Source organism: Protopterus annectens, chromosome 12.part0, assembly GCF_019279795.1.
Source record: "Protopterus annectens isolate FY-2018-M chromosome 12.part0, PAN1.0, whole genome shotgun sequence".
Lineage (NCBI taxonomy): Eukaryota > Metazoa > Chordata > Ceratodontiformes > Protopteridae > Protopterus > Protopterus annectens.
The window spans coordinates 370,581,391-370,603,227 of record NC_056746.1 but is presented as its reverse complement, the minus strand read 5'-3'; the positions used below and the strand labels follow the sequence as shown (position 1 = coordinate 370,603,227).

Sequence of the window (21,837 nt, the reverse complement as noted above, 5' to 3'; positions counted from 1 at the left end):
ACCAACCAAGTCCCCCAAGTTGTAGGCCACAAGAGAACAGCCTTCCATGTGGCATCCTATGCACATCTGCATATGAGGCATTTGCAATAGGCACTTCACTTCCAGCAGCACGTCACAGCACATTGCTCAGGCAGAATCTTACAGCTAGTGCTTGTGTAGTGGCTGCACATCTCCAGTCTGCCTGTGGCAAATTGTTCCACAATGACTTCCTAATTTATTTGGTTACCCCAAAGGCATGTGCCCTTGGATGGGTGAGGCTGTCTCAGGGCATGAATGCTGAAGGCTGGCATTCATCTCAGGAGAAGCAACTGCTTATTGTTGTGTCAGATGTATTTGCAGTTTTTATTTTCTGCAAGACAGCATTGCTGCAATTTAATATGTTAGCAAGCAGGTGGCATGTATTTTTATCACATGTGCAAGGAAGCTATTAAACTATGGGAGTAATCCTTGTTCACAGGTTGTTTTTGATATCCCAGGAGAAGCTAATACCTTGACCACAAGGCTCTGCAGGAATCCACTTTCTTCATCTAAATTGGTCCATTGACCAGATAATTGCCAACAAGATATATGTAATCAGGCACTATGGAACTGAAGTCATAATCCTTTTTCTCATACCTGTCAAATGTGAAATTGCTTAGGTGCTTCTCTGTCATTCCATCACACCACTAGGAAGTGAGAGATGCACTGATGAAGTGGCCCCAGTGTCTGTTGTACACTTCCCCCCCAGCACTCTTTTGCAGTAGAGTCCAGAAAGTCCAGAAGCTAAAGCCACCACAATTATTGGCTACACATTAGCCAGGCAAGTATGGTTTCATCTGATGGCACCTCACATGCTAGGGGGTCCACTCAGGCTTCTGTTCTAGCAGAATCTAATCATCCATGCTTTGGAATGTTATCATTTGGCTATCCATGCCCTCAGTCAGTTGGTGTGATTTCTTTAATTTTAAGCATGGTAGCCAACGCCATGTTTGCATCTGTGGTTATAGAAATATTGACATTCTCGCAAAAAATCTGAAGAGATTTATTTGTTGGACCTCACAGACAACAGTACACTGTAAGATGGCCCACTGGACCAAATAGTATATTACCTTGCAGAGTTTTGGAACAAGTTCTTAGCTGTTTCACAAATGTGCATCTGGCAGCCACTGTAAAGTTTCACAGTCCAGAATGACTCCTTCCTGGAAACCTGAAAGCTAATAAAGCTTTTGGGGGAGTACATTTTAATGACTACCCATCAGAGATTGCTGTTCCTGATGCATTGTGTTGGTCTAATTTGTTCTGTTACTTTGTTTCATTTTTGTGCTGGATTGTTAGTCGTGGTTTAGTTTGTTTGGCTTTGATCTGGAGAACGCCATTGTAGTCACCTTTGGCACATGTTCATGAATCCAGGAAAATGTTATTCTGAGCTACAGGTTATTCATTACTTACAGTTTAAATGGTTTGAAAGTCAACAGGAGAGTCTTTTAGAAGAATGCCAGTCCAGCTGGATTTTGCATATATGTTCAATAATAAATATGTTATTGTTTTGCTTTTTTTACCACATTAGTGAGTATCTTTGCACCACATAGTCCCCGTATTGTTGATGCAGTATTTTTCCACTCCATTAACTTCTTCTTTTATAGCCTCTCTGGCAACCGTCAGTTTAGAGCATGGACATCCTTGATAGGTACTTAAGTACCAAGTAGTCCGCAGCACCTTCCTGGAATTTTCAGCACAGTGGGTTTCTATCCATCACCTTTCTGCTTAGGGAGGCCTCTCTACATTGTTTTATGACTGTTTGAGCTGGTATTCTGGTTTAAATGTTGGTATCTGCCTGTGCTTGCTGTTTGGCAGTAGAAGGTAAATGCCAGATATCTGCCCATTTTCTCTTGTATGGCAGTGCAGGCTACTTTTAATACCCTCCTACCTGCTGTTGTGTGGCATTTCCTGGAAGTTACTGTGTGTTTGGTCACCTGTATTGCAGTGTCTCGTGTTTTTTTTTTTTTTTTTTTTTTTTTATTATTAAATTAATCTGACTTGTTTTGAACAAGGACTAGTACTTGGCAAATGCATTCCTGTTGTGTGGCAATGCATGACACACTGTATCTGATGTTTGCGAGATTCTTGATGTGAACCCACATTTTATACTTGGGAGCATTGTGTTTTTGAACCCAAGGCACTTAAGTTGTAGATGGATGCCATTCTTTTGTTACAAATGCTAAGTCTTACTGTTTTAATTTGGTGATAGTATTGAGAAACTTTGTGGTCTTCTGAGTGTAAACTGAGCATAACTGCTTCAATTTCAGGTATTGTCCGGGGAAATCGAAGGAAAAATAACCGTCAAAAAACTCAGCAGGATGGTGATGAAACTGAAGTTACAGAAGCAATGGAGGCAGAGACAGAAGTAAATAAACACAAATTGGAGCGCAACTGTGCCCTGCTGGAGTATAGCAAGTAGGTCTTTTATATTTTGTTTTTGTTTATACACTGGTAGAGCCATCAAGAATTGTTAGTCCTGCATATAGTTTTATGTATTTCTTCAGATTAGAAATCCATAGTATTCTTCAGGTTCTTTTTTTCTCCTACTAAACTGCAGAAGTGAGAACTTATTTTTATTTTACGTTTTCCAAAAAAATCTGTAAATGGAATATATAATTCCCTGTTTTGCAGATTTATAGAAAAGACAATCTAGATGTTTTGCATATATGCATGGACTATATAAATAAATGTGTGTATGTTATGTAATTTTGTGTGTGTGTGTGTGTGTGTGTGTGTGTGTGTGTGTGATATATATATATATATATATATATCTAAAACTAACTGATGAAGTTCATGTTAATTAAAAGTGAACGAAACGCGTAATTATTTGACTGTTCATTTTCCGAGTCATTCCAGGTTTTTAGTTTTATTTGGTTTCAGTTCAGTTGTTCATATATCTATATCTATATATATATATATATATATATATATTATATAAATATATATATATATACACACACACACACACACACACACACACACACACACACACACACACACACACACACACACACACACCTTTCTAATTTAATTTTTTTAATTTCCAGTTTGCTACCATCTTGTTTTCCGTCTCATGTTTCCAGGCATACAGACACTGTATTTCTAGCTGTATGATTTTGCCAGTACCTGCAGTGCACACCCGACATATAAACTGGTATGTAATGTAGATAATTATTCATTTTATTTGAAATCCACCAGGAATGTGGCTCTTTTAATGACCAGCATGTTTTAGTTTGAGATGCAGTTCATCTCTTTTGCTGAGTCCATAAGTTTTAGAATGCCCTGTGTCACCATTTTGTTTTATCAGCATTAGCGGTCGAGTGAGTTTTAAAGACATGCAGGTAGGTGCATGTTCCTTCTGTGAAGGTTGGGTGCCTGGCTGGCAACTCAACAAGGTAAAAACACCACTGCCAATCATTTTGCAGACCAGTGATCTGCTATGGCAACCCCTAACCAGGAAAAACTGAAAGACATTGCGAAGGTGGCTTGCCATATTTCTGTATTTTTTTAAGCACAGGACATTTTATGTCTGGGGGGGTTAGAATAGCTGCCTGCATATGAAGAACATTAAGTTTCGTAACTGACCTATCTTTTCAGTTGTTGTCTCCCCCCCAACTCAGTAATTTATTTAAATTTAACACAAGTTCCAAATACGCTGTCAGTAACCTAATGGAGTTAGGGGCATTGCGTACAAATCTGTTTTTAATTTGAACAGCAATGTAACCATTTTAATGTGCAAGTAAGCAGCAAATCATATAACATTACTTCTTTGCTTATCAAGACAAGACACAAATTGTGAGTCTAGAAAATGGCAACCAAAGTATATCCATTTATTTTTGCTGCTGAAGTGAGCTCTTAGAGTCTTGGGCTGTCATTTTGGTTGCAGAAGTGGATCCCACTCCCTTGTGGAGCTTTTCTCGCTGGGCCTCCACTGAAAATGGGCACTTTTTAATCCAGTCGGACTTTCCCAGTAAACAAGTATCAAATAAATAAATGAGGGGTAAGTAATAATTTTCACAGTGGAACAGTTAAAGGACTCTTATCCAAGATTACTGAGCACTTTTCTTGGATCAGACTTCTGCAGTTTTCACAACCTTTTCTTATTAAGTCAGAAAGAACATCTGCCGTGATAGAATTACTCCTGAATGGTGACTTCTTGCAGCTTTTGGTATTGGGTTAGCTAGCCACTGGACGTGGGTTACAGAGATGCTTAATTTATCACATGCCTCCAAATGATATGAGTTCAGCAAAGAAAAAAAACAACATTGGCTAGGGTTTGACTGAATTCAGCAAGAGTCCAGTGTCATAACATTTATTTTGGTCACAGGGCTACACAACTGTATAGCCAGGAGAAGAAAAGTAGTGTAATCATAAGTTCCATATTCACCGGTAAAGAAGCATACACAAAGTAAGCCTTATTTGAGTAGCTGTTAGTTTGACTTCTCCCAAAAGTCCTGTTCAGAGATGGCCCCTGGTCATGTTTTTGACTTCTCCCAAAAGTCCTGTTCAGAGATGGCCCCTGGTCATGTTTTCTGTAATGAGCTTCCTTAGACCTGCTGGGCATAGTCTTACTTTCTTGCTCACGTTGTCCAGGGTAGTATAGACTAGCACCTCAGATTGATTTTTGAATGTTCTGAGTAGTTTTGCTTCCTGAAGTGATGATTCCAGCCTTGTTGGTAACATCTCATTGCTTCCTTCCTTAAGAGTCCCAGCCCTTTACCTTGACTGAGAGTGCAAGGCAGTGACATGCATCAAACAGATTATCACTGATATAACAGAATTTATATTAGCTGTGCCAATTCTGTATTGTCCCTGTGGTTGGGTTATTCACTCTGCTGGATCCGAGATGTCAGTATATCACTTGGCAGCTTCTTCAGCTCTTGAGCTTCCCCCTTCTTTCATAATGCATTGTGTTCCTGCTTGTCTCTTAGATCTCATTTGCCTCCTAGCACCAGAAGCAATCCTCCAGTCCTAGGTTTTTATTTCTCTAACCCCTTCCCAATGCTTTTTCTGCTTTTGACTATCTTTTCTTGTCTTTGTGTGTGTGTGTTTAGAGCTCCTTGAATGACATACCCCATGAATCAAAACAAGTACAAAGGAGGAAATGTGCCCAAGCAGTAACCGATAAATCCCAAAAAGCACTTGGATAGCCGATTCCAGCGCAAACCACAATGTTTATTCATACAGCGACAGCACCAGCAACCACAATGTAAGATTTAACGCTGACATACAACCAGTATGTTTTTGTCAAGAAACTTCCATCAGATAACTATGAATATTGCACTGCTACCATTATATAAGCTTGTCAATAACCTAATTAGTGCAATTAAACCTTTGTTGATTGACCTAATACATGTAAAGTTAAAATACACATTCTGCTGGCTTAAACTCACACTGAACATGTTCTAAAAATCATTCTTATTTAAAATTAAAAATTTCTAAACATTATGACTGTCATTTGTTAAAACGCATATCAAAACATATTAAAACAATATTATATGTTCAAACAAACATTCCATGCTAAAAATGTATGTAAAAAAATGTTAAAAATTAATACAAGTTAAAATGTGTATAAAGAATGCTTCATTCTAGTGTTCAAAAGAAATATTGCACTATAAAAACAAAAATCACATAATATGAAGGGTTCATAGGTATAAAAATATGTAATGTTTAAAATAAGACAATTGTCATACACTGAGATGAAAAATGGTAAAAAAGAGTTAAAATAACACAGCATACTGCAATAATTATTCAAATGCCACTACATTATAATTTAGCTGATCTTAATTTTAATATTGGGGCCAGGGAGACCATGTCATTCAGACCTGGTCATCTATTTGGTTCCAACACCAGCTGCCAGTATACCTCTCACAACTCTAACTTGGTTTCCCAAGGGCCACCCCTGATGTCAGCCTGGACCTCATCTAAAACAAAGAATAAAAATGTAGCAGATTCACACATCTGTGTGTGCTTATAAAGTGCATTTCTCAAATTATATTTCCTATATCCTTTTCCTCAAACATCGTTCCGTCTTCCCTACGTAGAAAGCTTCACATTTCCCACACACTGCAATATATACAAGCCCTTTAGTATCACAATTATAACAGGATTTAGATGTTATAAACTTCTTCCTACTACTAATATATATCTCAGAAGTGTTGGATATAAAGGGACAATGTTGGCAAGCTCCACATTTGAAGTGCATACTTTCTTTTTTCCTGTATTAGTACATTTGTTTTCCAAAAGGTCCTTAATACATTTACCCTTCATAAAAATTAAGTTTAATGGCATGTCAAACTTAAGATTCAAGTTCGAAAATTTAGAAAATCTTTACCATTCTTTTTTAACAGAGTCTCTAATAATATTGCAGTCCTCATTATAGTCCAAAATAAAAGCATTTTCATATCCAACATCCAGCTTATTATTAACTGTCTACCGGTACCATATCACCCATCCCTAAAATAGGCATGAATCTAACCCTTTCTGTATTAGAAGACTTCATCTTGTATTTCCTTTATAAGTGTCACAGGGTACCCTGTTTCTAAAAACATAGATTTTAACAAAGCACTCTCATTAATAAAATCATTTTCATCAAATGTTATCCTACTTCCCCAAACGTATCCTAGATATTCTGCCTGCCTGGCCCTGAACTATGTTGGGAAACATATGACTGGGATGCATGCTATCAAAGCACAACAGACTGTTCTTCCAACAATCCTTTCTGAATAACTTCGATGAAAAACCATCACTAGTTTGTGTGATACTGACATCCAAAAAATCTATGCTGGTGTCAGAGAAATTCAACTTAAATCTAAGGAAAGATGTGGTGGAGTGTGGGTAGCTGACAAAATCTATTAGCATGTCTGCATCACCCCTCCAGAAGGTTTTTCATCAAAGTTATTTGTTTATTGTTATCAGTCATATGTTTCCCAACATAGTTCAGGGCCAGGCAGGCAGAATATCTAGGATATCAATGAATGATATAGAATATGAGAAAGATATAGAGTCCTTGAAGCAATGTTTTTTGGACAGAGGATACAATGAGAGGATGATCTGTGAGGTCATTAATGATAGTAGGCAGAAAAGGGATAGTAAATATAAACCATGGATCAGACAAGAGCATGCTGAAGCTAAGGCCAAAGTTCCACAGAGATATACAAAAAGGGAACCTAAGTTGTTTGTCACCTATAGTAGTAATACCAAAGATATAAAAAATATAGTCTTTAACAACTGGAACATCTTAAGAAGTGACAATAAGTTAAAGGGCCTAATAGGAACTAGACCCAGTTTTGGATACAAGAGAAATAAGAATTTAAAGGACATCCTTTGCACTGAAAGGGCTTTTATTACATCTAATTTATTTAAGGATAGCCCAGGCAGTGTTCCCTGTGGCTTATGTAAAGCCTGTCCGTCCATCAATAAGAATGCAACTTTTAAACATCCTGTTACTGGAAAATTGTACCACCTTAAGGCAAGGGCTACTTGCAGGACTAGTCACATAGTTTATTTGGCTACATGTGAACATTGCACAGCATATTATGTTGGGAAGACCGATAATATGTTTAAAATCAGAATTCTACAGCATCTTTCCAATATTAGAAATAAAAATGTGCATAATGCTCTTTATAGGCACATTGAACAGCACTCCACACACACTTTCAGCTTCAGGGCTGTGGTTAACGTAAGGTTAAATAATAGGGGAGGGGATATAAGGTTGTTGACAGAATCCCTTGAATCTAAATGGATCTTGGAGCTGAGGGCTCATAGGAGACCAGGGTTAAATGACATGGTTCCTTTGAAACCCGCCCTACAAAAAAGACAGGTAGTTTATTGATTGCTGATTGGTTGGCTTTTAATTTAAAATAATGGTAATGTTTGTTCCTTTTTATCTGATGAAGGGTACCACACCCGAAAGCGCTTATCCTTGGCTGTTTTGGTTGTTTTAATAAAGAAGGAGTTAATCCAGCAGTGTCCTGCCATTCTTTTCTCTTTTTGGATTTTGCTGTTTGCTGTTTGGTGGGACTTTAGTCATAGCACAGAACTTTTGGATTTTGGACCAAGTTGGTATATGTAGGGGCACATATAGCTCCCATGGCAACTCCCTTAGTTTGGAGGAAAAATTTGCCCTCACAATATATAAAGTTATTGTTGAGAACCATTTCCATTAACACCAAAACCGCACAGACTTCTTTCTCAGTAAATATTTTATCCTTTCTTAGGATTTCTTAAAAAAATCTGAGCCTTCCTTATGTGGAATTGAGGTAGAGAGATCAAGCACATCAGTGGTGATGAAAATAATGTTATTTGTGCTCAAGTTATTCCTAACACTCCTTAAAAAGTCCCAAGAGCCCTTTAAAACATTAGTTGTCCCCATGGACATATAATCCATGTATTTGGCTATAGGGGCCATAACTGACTGACTATCAGCCACAACTGGCCTAAGTGGTGGGTTATCTTTGTCCTTATGGACCTTTGGGATCCCAAATATAGATGGGACTGTAGGTTCTTTATTATATAAAAGTTTCTGTATCAATAAACCCTTCAAGCACCACATCTTTAAGGGCTATATATATTTTCTTATACACAATATGTATCTCATTTATTGATACCTTGGTGTATTTACTCTTGTCAAGTAATAAATCCATCATTTTACCTTCATATATAATAGAGTCCATAAGTACAGTTCCCCCACCCTTATAGGGTTTCATAACCCTAACAAACTTATTAGATCTAATAGACTCCAATAGGAGCATTTCCTGTGCTGTCAAGGTTAGACCATACTTTGTTTTTAGAAATTTTCTCCCTTATAAAAGTTTTGAAAATGCTGTGGAAACAGAATTAATTGTGAATGTAGTGGGGGATTCCACGTACTCTTCCTTCTTAAATTTCCACCCATATCTTCATACCCATTCATTAAGAGTTCCAGATTTTTCTTAGGGACAAACATTTTTAAGTCTATTAATAATGTACTTATCTCACATTTTCTCTTGGGTACAAACTTGAAACCTTTAGCAAATCAAAAAATAAGTTTGTAACAGTTAAACTGCCATAATTAAAGATAGAATGTCCATGTAGTGTAAACTTGGGGACCTTCACCTTCAATAGAATCCTGTTCATCAGGGGAATCACTTTCCTGTTCATATGAAATAGAGTTAAATGCATTTAATACCCCTGTCTCATTCCCTTGTTGTTCCACACCCTCCAGTTGCCCTGATTGTAGTCTGTTGATGTATTGTTTTTCAGCCTCTCTGACCTTCAGAAGGGGGTTACTCTAAAGGGTTATTCATAAACCCAGGTCTTCACAGTCCCTCATCACTAACTTCACAGTTTCATCACTACCATGATATCCATAAACATCATTCATTCTATTAACAAATTGTCTACCTTTTTTTGTGTCTAAAAGATACCCCCTCCCCTTTATCAAAATTCGTATAACCTTTTGGTTTTGGATACTGAATTTTCTGTGCGTACTCATACATAACCTTTCTAATTTTCTTTTCTTTCTGTTTAAAATTCCATGTAATTTTTCATCAATCTGCATTCTCAGATCAAAATATTTTTTTCTTTTCTTGATCCACAGAAAACATAAGATAATTAACCAAGCAGGAATTTACATTATTTATTCTGTCATTCAGTACCTCAATAACCCTCTCATTCTGCTTGATAATGGCACGTAAAATATCAAAACCACACCTATCAAAAATATTTATAAGTTCCAGATGGAATTCTGAACCCTCCTCTTCATTGTTAGGGTACCTAAATACCCTCAGTCCCTTTGGTATAATATTTAATTTAATACATTCTTTTAAATCAGCATTATTAGCATTTAAAGTCTTACATTTAAAAAGGAGTTAATGTAACTTGTTTAAATTGTTAGCATACGTGTCAGTTTCATCATTTTTACTTTGCTGTGCATATTTACAAAAGATACATGCTTTTTAAACCATGTATTCAAATTACATTCATTAACCACAGTGTTACTGTTTATTCTAGAACAGTCACCTTGTGTCCGTTTTTCAGTCCTTAAACGAGAATTGTTGTGCCCATTACTATTAGAAGCCATCTCACTGGAGCTTAAGACCTCTAGAGTCCTCCTTCCATCAAACACAGGTGAATTAACTAAGCCATTCTCTCCGTTTGAACGATGATGAGTACACACTCCATTTCCTTCTTCTTCATGCTGCCATGCCTCCTAATTACCAGGGAATGAAAATTTGGAGGTGGGTTTAAGCAGGGAATGACAAATCAGCAATTCCACAAGCTGTGTCAACTGGCCAATCAGACTCACAATAGCCTTTTCACTGCTGTTTCCAACTGAAACCACCACCATACTGTTATTCCATGAATCACAAACCAGTGAAAAAATTAGGTCAAAATCTAAACTATTGAACCTACAAAGGGATTTTTTCTTTCAATAATAATGCTTTATTGCTTTTATAATTGTACAAACATACATTTGAGCTTGATGTATACAAATAGTTTCACACATTATGACACAAAAGAAAAAAAAAACAAATAAAAAGGAGAAACAACAATCCTAAAAACATATTTACATTATATACATGAATGCTTTCGGTTTCACACAAAAAAAAAAGAAAAAACATCCATAGAGTCTAGAGACAATAATAATCTATCTTGTATTAATTTGGATACTCTTAAAGTTACTTTATAGTCTACCATCCGAGGTTTATCCTAAATTCTAGACATTAAGCCAATATAATGTTAAAATTTGTTCCCAGATTTTCCGATTTATTAATGTATTTGGAATGTTCAGTAATTAATAATTTGTGGGCTAGTATGTGTTTTATTGCTAGCACCTTAAATTTATCCCATGAAGTTTGTAGTGGGTTCAACCAATTAGTTGCAATATAAAGTTTCATTAACAAAAAGATATTCATAAGTATAATCATTTGGGATTTAGTTAGATTACTTGGCAGAATATGTAAAATTGTAAATTCCCAGGATAGCGTAGAGGTTTGATAACCCACCTTCTGCAGTTTCAGTGAATTCCATAGTTTATATATACACTTACAGCTCCAGAACATATGAAGAATTTCTGCCGTCTCATTTTTGCAATATAGGCAGTTAGAAGAGTTTTTTTAATTGAATTTATGTAAGCTAAGACGCATATAATAAGCGTTGATAAAAATCATAAGTTGAGTAAAGGATAGCTTTTGAAGGGAAACTGATTTTCTAGTCAAGTTAATTGCTTTTAATACTTTACTATTTTCCACCAAAGGTATTTTTTCTTTCCAATAATTGGATAAAAGAACTTGATCTTGATATGTAATTTCTTTTATTAGTTTATATGCAGATGTTATATATTTATTTTCTTGTAAGAGGGCTTGCCATAGATCAGTACATTTTGTTAAATCCTCATCATTAATTTTGAAATCTTTTAAATAACTTGCAGATACCTCTCTAATCTGTCTCAATATTATTAAATATGATTTGGGAAGGTTCCATTGTTGTCTTACTTCGTGAAGCGAAAATTTCAAATAGAGGTATATATCCCGTAATGTTAAATTAATAATAAGCGGAAAGTTTTTTAATTCAATTAATTTATTATTAATTCTCAAATTTGGATTTCTATGAATAGGTTGCAATAACATAAGGTGTTGAGTAAGATTTAATGAAGTAAAGAGATTTTGTAATAAAGTGATTTGTATTTTAATATGCTCCATTAAAGCAAACAATTTCAACATATCTTTCCTTAGAAAGGGTAATGCTTTAGGATTAATTTTCAAATGCTCAACATGTTTATGGTTTAATTTTAACCAATTTGGGGACCAATTCTTGCTATTTGTATCATAATTAGCGATTCGTAAAATTCTATTGGCATTAATAATTAAATAATATTTTTCAAAATTTGGTAGTTCTAAGCCCCCTCTGTCTTTAGGGATGGGATTTTTTTTTAAGGGACCAAAACCCCTGCACTCCCACACTCCCTGCTAAATTATATACACCAACTTTGAGATACAACCTCAGTGGGGAAAGGAACAATTCTCACTCCCTGATGTAATGAGAACTCCTGTAAAGTAATGCTGGCATTGAAGGTATTTTCAGTCAGTTATGACGGCATTCAAAACATTTGATACTGTGAACATTCAAACCACCTGGCTTCCATATATTTCTGTATGTGTAATCTAATATATATATATATATATATATATATATATATATATATATATATATATATATATATATATATAAATTTTTACTTCTCCTACCTCTACCTTTTCTGAGGCATAAATCAATTTAAGCCTTAGTACTGATAGGAAAAGTTAGTTTTTTCCTTGTGTTATAACACTTATTTTATAGAGCACCAGTATATATAGTTTTGCTATTTGTATCCTTCCTAGTTTCCACAGAGGCCTCTTCAAGTCTAGTCACTCTTTTCTGACAAAACATATGTTAGTTTTCCTTTACTTTCCCTGTCGCAGGTTCTTCCTTTTCATACAATTATTCAGTTTACCAGCTTAACTGTGTTCTTTTCCACAGTTTTTAGTCACTATGAAGAAAGCCTCGGGTTTTAAAAAAATTCCAAATGCAGATACAAAATCCCTCAACAGGATATGCATGGTCAGTATGTTGTCTATCTGGGGTCAGAGAACTTCAGTAACTAATGTGACATTTGTAAAGCTTTTGGACCAAGATCTGTTAACAGATCAATGAAACAAATGAATACTTAAATGCCTCCTCCCCACTACCATGCGAGGGTCTGTAGGCGATGGTACCTCCCCAGCCACCCAGAAGATTTATGCCAAAACTTTAAAAAAGAACAAGAAATTTTCAAAGAAAAGAAGAAAGAAATGATGAATGAAAAAAGAAGCAGTTTGACTCTGTGTTATCTGCCCTTTTCTCAGGCTTAGACATTATCCAAACTGTCTGTACTAGTTTGTTTCATGTCCAAGTCTAACAGAATTAATTCCTTAGACCTTCAGTGTGGACCTTCTCACATAAGAAAAGGGATCCCTGATCCATCCCTACCTGGAATCTCTGAATCTAACCCTGTTGGCTATATAATTCTGATCCCTTCTAGGCACCTTTACACTAAGGATGTGCTAGCAGTCCTGCAGGCCAGGAAACCTAATACTAGGAGATCTCATTTGTCTAAATGGAAGAGGTTCTCCATGTAGTGTCACCAAAGGCAGCTAGATCCATTGCAAAGTGAGGTCCCCTTAGTGCTGTGTGAACTCATGCAAGCAGGCTTGGCACATTCTTCTGTTAAGACACACCTTGCTGCTATTTCAGCCTGTCTGCCTCTTGATCCTCCTCTAGTCTCCTGTCTCCTTTCAAAGTTATTCCTTAAGGGAGTGCTACACCTCTGACCCCGCAGGAGGTCCCTCCTCCATGGGATCTGAATTACGTTCTAGAGAAAACTCACTGTTGCCCCCTTTGAACTAGCCTCCAAAGCATCTCTGAAACATTGTACCTGGAAAACTGTACTCCTTGAGGCCCTGACATCAGCCAGAAGAGTGTCAGAACTCCAGGCAGTCATGGCAACACCTCCCTTCCTCATCTTCCACAAGGATAGAGTGACCTGGAGGACCAACCCCTCCTTTATGCACAAGGTGGTCAATGAGCTATCCTTAAATCAAAGTGTTCACCCCCCCCAAAAAAAAAATGACAGTGGGAGAATCTTACATTCCCTTGATGTTCACAGACAACTTAGATTTTAACTTGACAAGACTAAGGCCATAAAAAAATCAGACCAGATGTTTGTCTCCTTCCACCCCAGAGCCTTGGGAAAGGTGGTGACAAAGCAGACCATTTCTATTTGGATCTCTAAAGCTATATCCTTTTGCTACACTTTGCATGGCAAACAGCTAAAATCCAAAATTAAGACCCACTCCGCTAGAGCCATGGCATCATCTGGGGCCTTCTTCAAAGGATTAGACACTGCTTCCATCCTAAAGGCAACTACTTGGTCAGCTGTCCATACCTTCACTAAACACTATAGGTTGGATCATGTTTCCAGATCCAGAGTGGGGTTTGCTATGGCAATCCTGCATGGCTTTGTGGAGAGTACCTGCATACTACCACTCTCTTCTTCCCTGTGAGCTTTGGCACTCGCCCAAGAGTTTGGAATACTGCAACATGAGAATAGAAGGACATAGAATAGTTGTATAAAACCTTACCATAACCATAGATGTCCTCCTCTTCCATGTTGCAGTATTAATTTCCTCCCACCTTACCCCCTTCTCTCCATCTGAACTCTCTCTTCTTGGATAGCACAGAGCCTATACATCTATCCTGGGACTGGGGCATTCAGTTCTGAGGAAAGGTACGTGCAGACGTCACTTTTATGGCCCACGCTCCTTAGGCCAACATCAGATTAATTATGTGCATATCAGTGACTACAAGCTTTTGTGTACTTGCCGGACGTTCGGGTAGCAAGAGGACCTCTATGGTTAAGGTAACATTTTACACAACTATTCAATATTACAGGTCAGACTAGCCTTTTGGAAGATGAGCTTAGCCAGCTCATCCTCATATCCTCATTCAGACAGTGGCAAACAAGATATTCAGCTGCTTGGGTCAGCCTTGCTTTGATCTTTGTGCAGACAGAAAGAAACAAAAAGGCTCTATCATTATTAAGTGTCATCATAAGTAGAAAATTTTCTTTTTCCATCTTAAGTCATTGACAGCTCGCAAGCCATGACTTTAGTGTTGAAGTCCTGTATTGAACTTCTCAAAACAGCTGTAGACAAATCTTAACCTGGGACCATCCAGAACTCAGTCTTTGTGTTCTTCCCCTCCACATATAGATGGGTTGTCACAGCTCAGTTTGAGCCGAGTTATGTAATCTTTTTTCTGTGGAAGTCGCTTTAACTGTGATCCTGGTCTCCTTTTTTCATCGAGATCATTTGGCTCAAGTCATATCATCAGCAAGAAGAATAACCCAGTCCCCATTAGAAGGAACTATACTAGTTAATTCTATAATTACAGGGGATTGCCTCTTTCTTGGTGAGTGAACTGTTTTTATTTTCTATTTTAACTAATTTTAACCCAATTTTTGATTCTTTGAATGTCAGCAAAATAAGTGTTAGCAAACTAATTTTCGGCATGTAGTTTTATATCTTCCTTCTCCCCATTTTTGGCCTGTGTTGATAGTACAAGACAGTATACTGATAGAAATAGTTAATTTATTTATTTGCTTTTAATGTCTTTTTATAGGCAAGCTCTTAGCAAGTAGCATTCTTTTGTCTCCTAAATATGCAACAAAATCTAGAAGATTTAGGATTTTTGCCTGGAAATCTTTACATAGATATTTTTATACCTCAAGTAGACACCAGAGAATTTTTCCTCAGGCAGGCAGCAAATGTTGGAGGTGTGATGAGGAAGAGAGAGGTAATTGGGAACATATTTTCTGGGAGTGCGGTGAATTGGCGGACTTTAAGGATTCCCTGCGGGTTGCACTCTCTGAGATGCTGGGTGGGCAGATTGGTCTGATGAGGGAGATGATTTTTCTGAGGTATGATACAGAATCAGAATTGCCTAGGCATGGTAAGGCCTTGGTATGGTGGCTGCCAAAAAAGCAGTTACTAGAAAATGGAAATCAAAATCTAAACCAACTATACTAGAAGTAGTGAATATAGTAACAGAGATAAAACAACTGGAATTGAGATCTTTAGAAAAGGGTAAGAACAAACTGCATAGGAAAAAAATGGGAATTGTGAGAACAAGACATACAAGAGAGGAATGAGGTTTAAAAGGCAGCAGGTGTTAAATGAGCTATGTAATGTTTGACTGAAAAAAGATGGGGTAGATTAAAAGGGATGTATAATGTTTGCAACTGGGAGTGGTTAGTATGGTTTGTGATGAAAAATGCAACTACGATTGTGTTGGTGTGGTTTGTTTTCATTTATATAAATGTTTGCCTGCCTGTGTAGTACGTGATGGTTTAATAAAGATGTTTCTTGTTTAAAAAAAGGCAGGAATTAAGCAATATATGTGAAGTTTAATGTTATGTTAAGTATAATGTGATTACTTTTATATGAATGTAAATTTGCCTACGTCACAAGTGATAATTCAGTAAAGGTGTCTGGAAAAAAAAAGGAGCATTCTTTAACCTCCTTCTGTTCCCCAAGCAGTGGCTGTAAGGTAGGAGAGTGGACTGTGTTGGAAAGTATGGAATTCTTAATAGGAAATTGACACTGATGGTCCACCCATAGGATCTGAATTTGGTGTTTGTGAATTTGATGGCTTACGAAAGCAGTGTCTTGAAGACTGCGCAAGTGTCTTAAATAATGTCATTTTTTTATGAAATGTTTTATTCTCTTTGGCACAGTATTTGAAACATTAAAGGGATATGTGTCATAGATTCCGATGTGCTTACTTGGAGCATTTAAAAAAGTTGGACAGAGTTGATCTTACAGCAAACCATTAAAGCCACAAGTCAAAGCCCCCTAAATCATGTTGACTTAGTTATGCTCAGAAAAAACAGACCATAAATGGTTTCCAAATTTTGTGAAGTAAGTTTCATGCATTTGGAGTTCTTTGTGTATGACTTTTAATTTAGTGCTATACATAGCCATTAATTAAGGTATATGATTCACCAGCCTGTTTCTTTGAAGGAATAGGTTTTATTTGGAGATGGTATTGACATCTGAACTCTCCCCACATGTGTGTTATGTACTTGTCTCGAGTGTATCATACTTTTTTTTTTTTTTTTTGCCTGTAATTTTGAAGCTCACTTTTGGGATTTCTTCTTCTGATACCGGCTTAACACATTTCTGAAAAATTTCTAGCTCTGTTGTAACATCAGCTGCTGCAATAGGAGGTTGCGCACATATCGTCATACTTCCATTTTTTCTGCCACACTCAGCATTTTAGTCTTATTCTTAATTTAAGCTCTTAAAATGTTCTCCCTGTCAATGTATAAACTGCATGAACATTTAGAGCATACCTGCATTTGGAATATCACATACAAAGCCTTTCTGTTTGTTCTGATTGTACTGTTTGTGAGACTTACCAGCCACCCCTTAGTTACTCCAGTGGAATCTGTCTGGGTGAAGAAGATACTCAAATGATAGACAATGTTGCCTCTTTTGGCTCTGCTTAACTTTCACACACCACTGGTTACTAGATCAGAGAGCAAGTTCTTAGAACTGCAAAGTTTTTCCTTGCAATTCTACTCAAGGGCAATGCAGCCTCTAAAGAGCTCTTGCAGCAGGCCTAGATAGTATTGTGCAGGTGGTCTGTAGAATCTTTATTTTTTAATTTGTGAAGGCAGAGGATTCTGTTCCTGTCCTTTCATTATTCAAGAGAGAATATGAGCTTTCCATGCCATATGAGACCACAACCTCTTCAGAGAACACATCTGGTGCATCTTGTTTTGGTGGTGGTCTAGTGTGTTGTGGTGCCATTGTGGTGGGGATCTTAGAGTGTGTCACTGCATTGTCTTGGGACTGCGCAGGAGGGTTTTTTGGTACAGTCATCGGGTTTCACTGTAAGTACTTAGTGTTGCTGTTTGGTTTTGTTGCTAGTCACTTTAGTGGAGGCCTTGTATGAGAAAGAACTTCTTGTGTTTTTGTACCCAGATTACTGTATTTCTGCCTAGACCCCTGCTTGCATCATTCAGTGTTTGCAAGTCGTGAGGAGTTTACATATCATTGGGGTTTACATATCATTGAAGCAGTCTGCTCTGGTTTCCTCTCAGAGGAATGCCGTTACTATAACAGAGTTAAACACCTTTCAAGTCTGGCCAATTCCGCCCACAGAGAGAACCAAAGAAATCACTTTTTTCTTCTTTTTTTTATCCCTCCATGCCTGACATCCATCAGCCCTCCCATTGATAGTTCATCCCATTTTTTTCCATTGGATGAGACATGATTGCAGGAGGCTGTCATATAGACAGCCATTAGGCTGTAGTCTTTTCAGACTTAGCACTAGTTATGAACAAAATACTCATAGTGCAAGGCCTCCCAAGCATTTGTACATTCCACGTACTTGATTCCTGGCTACAATGAACAGTACTTTCCAGGTATACATGTCATGGTCCTTCTGCTGTACTTTGTTTCAATGCCTAGCCTAGTCTGAAAGTTATTATTGTGGTAGACTGAACTGCCTTCTTCTCCTCATGACTGGTAAGCTGGAGATGGGCACTTAACTACCACCCCTTCTGCCTATTCCACACTCTGGTCACTAATTGATCCTGTGTTATCTTGGTTGCAGTTAGTGATTTATCTTCCTGAACCATTAAACTGCCAAAAGAAATTTGGATGCGATCGTAGTGGATATTCCAATCTCAGGATCTCCATCACCTCCTGGAGCTTGGGGTTAAAAGAAATTCTGTGTGGTTATGGTCTCTTGGAATGTGGCAGCATGGAGACCGACCTATAATAGGAGGAATAAGATCCTCCTTTTTCTCTTTATGGTTCAGCTGAACCAGAGAGAGTTGATGGTGTATGTGCCCCTTCCTTGGCAGGGAAGGTTGCCGCAAATATTTTTCCCCTTTTCCTTTGATTTTACACTGCATAGCAAAATTCATAGAAGACCATTGTGTCATCCTAACTGATTTATTGTGACAGAGAAAGGTTTCATTCAGGCTGTCAATTCCTGGCAGTGCAGAAGATTCTGCACATCACAGTATTGTGGAATGCAAAACGGCCCACCACCGGCTAAGTATACCCTTAACAGCGTTTTGCATTTTAACCTACTTTGAACTGTTCTGTTTGTTGTTCCTTGAAGTTTATACTTAATAGAATTTACCATTTCCAATTTAAATCTTTGCTTTGGGCTCTGCAATTTAGCTTTTTGAAGATTTGAGTGGGGTGGGGGGTGACTAATACCTCTGGTCACAGGATTTTTTGAGATGCTGATCTTATCTTTTGAAAACTTTGGTCTTGTTAGGACTAACCAACATTTCCAGTCGAAATTGTTTCCAGAACTGTCCTTATAATTCCATTCCTCTCCCTCTTTTCTTTTCTCGGTGCAGAATCCAAATGGGGAAGTAGATTGCATAACTGGGATCTGCCCAGTCAAGCTCAGGTTTGCTCCATATAAAGAGAGACTTGCAGTTTATCTTACAGAAAGTATCCTTTCTAATTAGACTAACTGAATTTCCTTTTGTCTTCAAGCTATAAACTCACTATTGGAAAGTGTTGAAAGGGTTGCTTTGCCAGGTTTGTGACTGCTTCTAATGTATGTTTTCAGGAGGATATCATTTACAGACATTTGTACCTTGTCTGGTCATTGGTGGTTCTTTTAAGCAGGTATTACGCCAGGGTTGTTATTTCAAGATTTGGATCTCCTTGGATACCTCTATAGTTCAGAAGTCAGACCTCTATGCCCTTGCCTTTGTTTACTTCTTGTGGCAGGCTTCCAAGGAGGTTTAATTTTCACTGCTTGGGATTTTTCAGCAGGTATCCACTGCGTAAAACCATCAGAGTTGGTTCTGATAAGTATGTACTCTCTGTTGATTTAAAATTAGCAACCCTCTTTGATATGTTTTTTTCTAGATTCATCTTTTGATTATCTGAAGGCTGGCAGACCTTCCTCTCCAGGAATTTATTTTAGCCTCATATATCAGTTTTCTACTTTTTTCTATACATATGGTCAACCGATCCTCTCTTGTTTCTCATTCCTTCTCTTCTATTTTATCATATGTTCATGTAGACTCAGCAGCTTCTCTGCTGTCATAAACAATGATCGCATTACTCAGTGTACTTATAGTATGTTTTTTCAGCTGTCTTGTTCTGCTGATTTCATACTGGCAGATGGTTTGCTTTCTTCCCTGATTATTGAACAATACTCCATAGTTTAAGGTTAAATATTGCCTTTTGTTTAATGTGTGGCCTGTTTCTGTCTATGGCTTTTTTGCCCATCTCATCTCAGTATTCTTTCACCATTCATCAACTCCTGTAATTTTTCTCTATATTCTTTCAGTAAAACCTTATGCTCCTTACTTTGGCAACTTTCTGAAGTCTTTTAAATCATACTGTATGCTTTTCTTATTTCTTAGAATTCCAAAGAATTTTCCTATACTTAGAAAAGTACATTTTTTCCTTCATTTAGACTCATATTTTCCAACAAAGTTGCTTTGTTTTTTTTATCCCCTTCTTTGTACTAATTTTCACTGAATCACCTCTTAAAGCAGTCTGTGTAATTTGAAAGCAATATTTTTTTTAACTTTTTCCTTTGTCTGTTTATATATATATATATATATATATATATATATATATATATATATATATATATATATATATGTATATGTATGTGTGTATATATATATATATATATATATATATATATATATATATATATATATATATATATATGATATGAAGTAGTTAACTTCATTCTTTCTGCACATATGGGTATATGGATCTGATTTTGATCCGAGCAGGCAAACTTTTCAAGCATCAGCTCCGAGCTCCTCCCTTACCTATATTACATCAGCTCCTCCTATCTAGCCCCAGATCTCGTTTGCTGCTCTATGAGTCAGCATTGTGGTCTCTGAGCTGCTCTATGAGTCAGCATTGTGGTCTCTGAGCTCTAAGCAAGGTGGTAAGGTTTTTTGGTCTCATTAGTGTAGTGGTCACAAGCTCTAACCAGCCGATGGCCACACTCTGTGTGTTCTATGTTTAGGGGTCGCCCATCTGTCCGCATCCTGCGACATTTGTTCAGGCTTTAACCCTAGGGCACTTAAGGATCGTTGGGCTAGGCTTGTGGCTAAAGGTCTGCTACCACCTTCTGCCCTGGAGTCTGCCTCTGTTTCATCTCCAGCCAGTGACACTGTGCAGGCAGGGACTCAACCTCCTGCCAGGCCTGCTACATCAGATTCATCCCAGAGAGGTAGGGACAGAAGAGAAAAGGAGAAGTGCCACAAGGAGAGGGACAGGCCCAGAAAAAGATCACCGAACAGGGAGTCCTTTTCCAGCCCCTCTTCTAAGGCACCCAGGTCTCGTTCTCCTTGGCTCCGCTCTCCCTGTTTTTCACCGGAGCTGATGGAGCCATCAGAGCCAAAGCACTCCCCTCAGATCCGGCCCAGACCCGAGTCGGTCGCTTCCTCCAGGTCGACTCGGAGTGTCTCCAACCTAGATATGGATAGGCTGATGAGGAGGTTCATCCAGAACCAGATTCAGATGGGAGTCTTACCAGGGCCCTCTTCTATTTCTCCTTCCCCGATCTGACCCAACGGTTCGGGATTGTCGGGTCCGAGACCTTTCGGAGCTGTTGGGTCGGCGCTGATGGTTCTCGTTTCCTCGACGCTGGCCGTCACCTTGAGTTCCTTGGATCCGATCTCGGATCCAGGAGACTCTCGGAGCCGTGGTCGGGGAGTCGGACCCAAGGGTCGAGATCTTGCTCTTTCGTATCCCATCCTCGGTGCCTAGACTACCCTGCCGTCGGAGGCGTGCTCTCCATCAGCATTCGGGGCACTGGAAAGGGTTCTCTCCCAGGGGTTGAAGCCACAGCTCACCTACTTTGATCCTACTCCAACCCCTCTGATTTTGGATTCTGCTGCCATTACCCTGTCTCAGGGACAGCCCGTGCCAAAGCAACCCCAGATTGTTCCCCTCAGGGAATCCCCGGAGGCTTACGAATCCTCTTCAGAGACTCCCGCTGGAGAGGAACCTCGTAAGCGCAAGTGTAAGAGGAGGCACTTGGACTCCCCTGAGTCCATTACTACCGATACGGACTTGGATGAAGGAGAGGGTTCCCCCATATCACTTACCGAGGACGTCTCGATCGGAGACATTATGGAGATCCTCTGCCAAAGAGGAGGTTGGTCAGCCCCCAAACCCTCTGCGGATGAGTCCATATTCCTGAAGGCCTTTGGCGTGGGCCCATCTTCTTCTTGGGTCTCCCCTC

At 38.2% G+C, this 21,837-nt stretch overlaps 1 protein-coding gene across 1 annotated transcript in view; it reads left to right on the top strand.

Moving 5' to 3' along the window:
• The window catches only part of GTF3C1 (general transcription factor IIIC subunit 1), a gene marked incomplete in the record, with an annotated part of 1,808,906 nt that overhangs the window by 794,331 nt on the left and 992,738 nt on the right, over positions 1 to 21,837 (top strand). Inside the window, 1 exon segment of the mRNA XM_044089472.1 lies at positions 2,286 to 2,433. Within this exon segment, the coding sequence (XP_043945407.1) occupies positions 2,286 to 2,433 (148 nt within the window).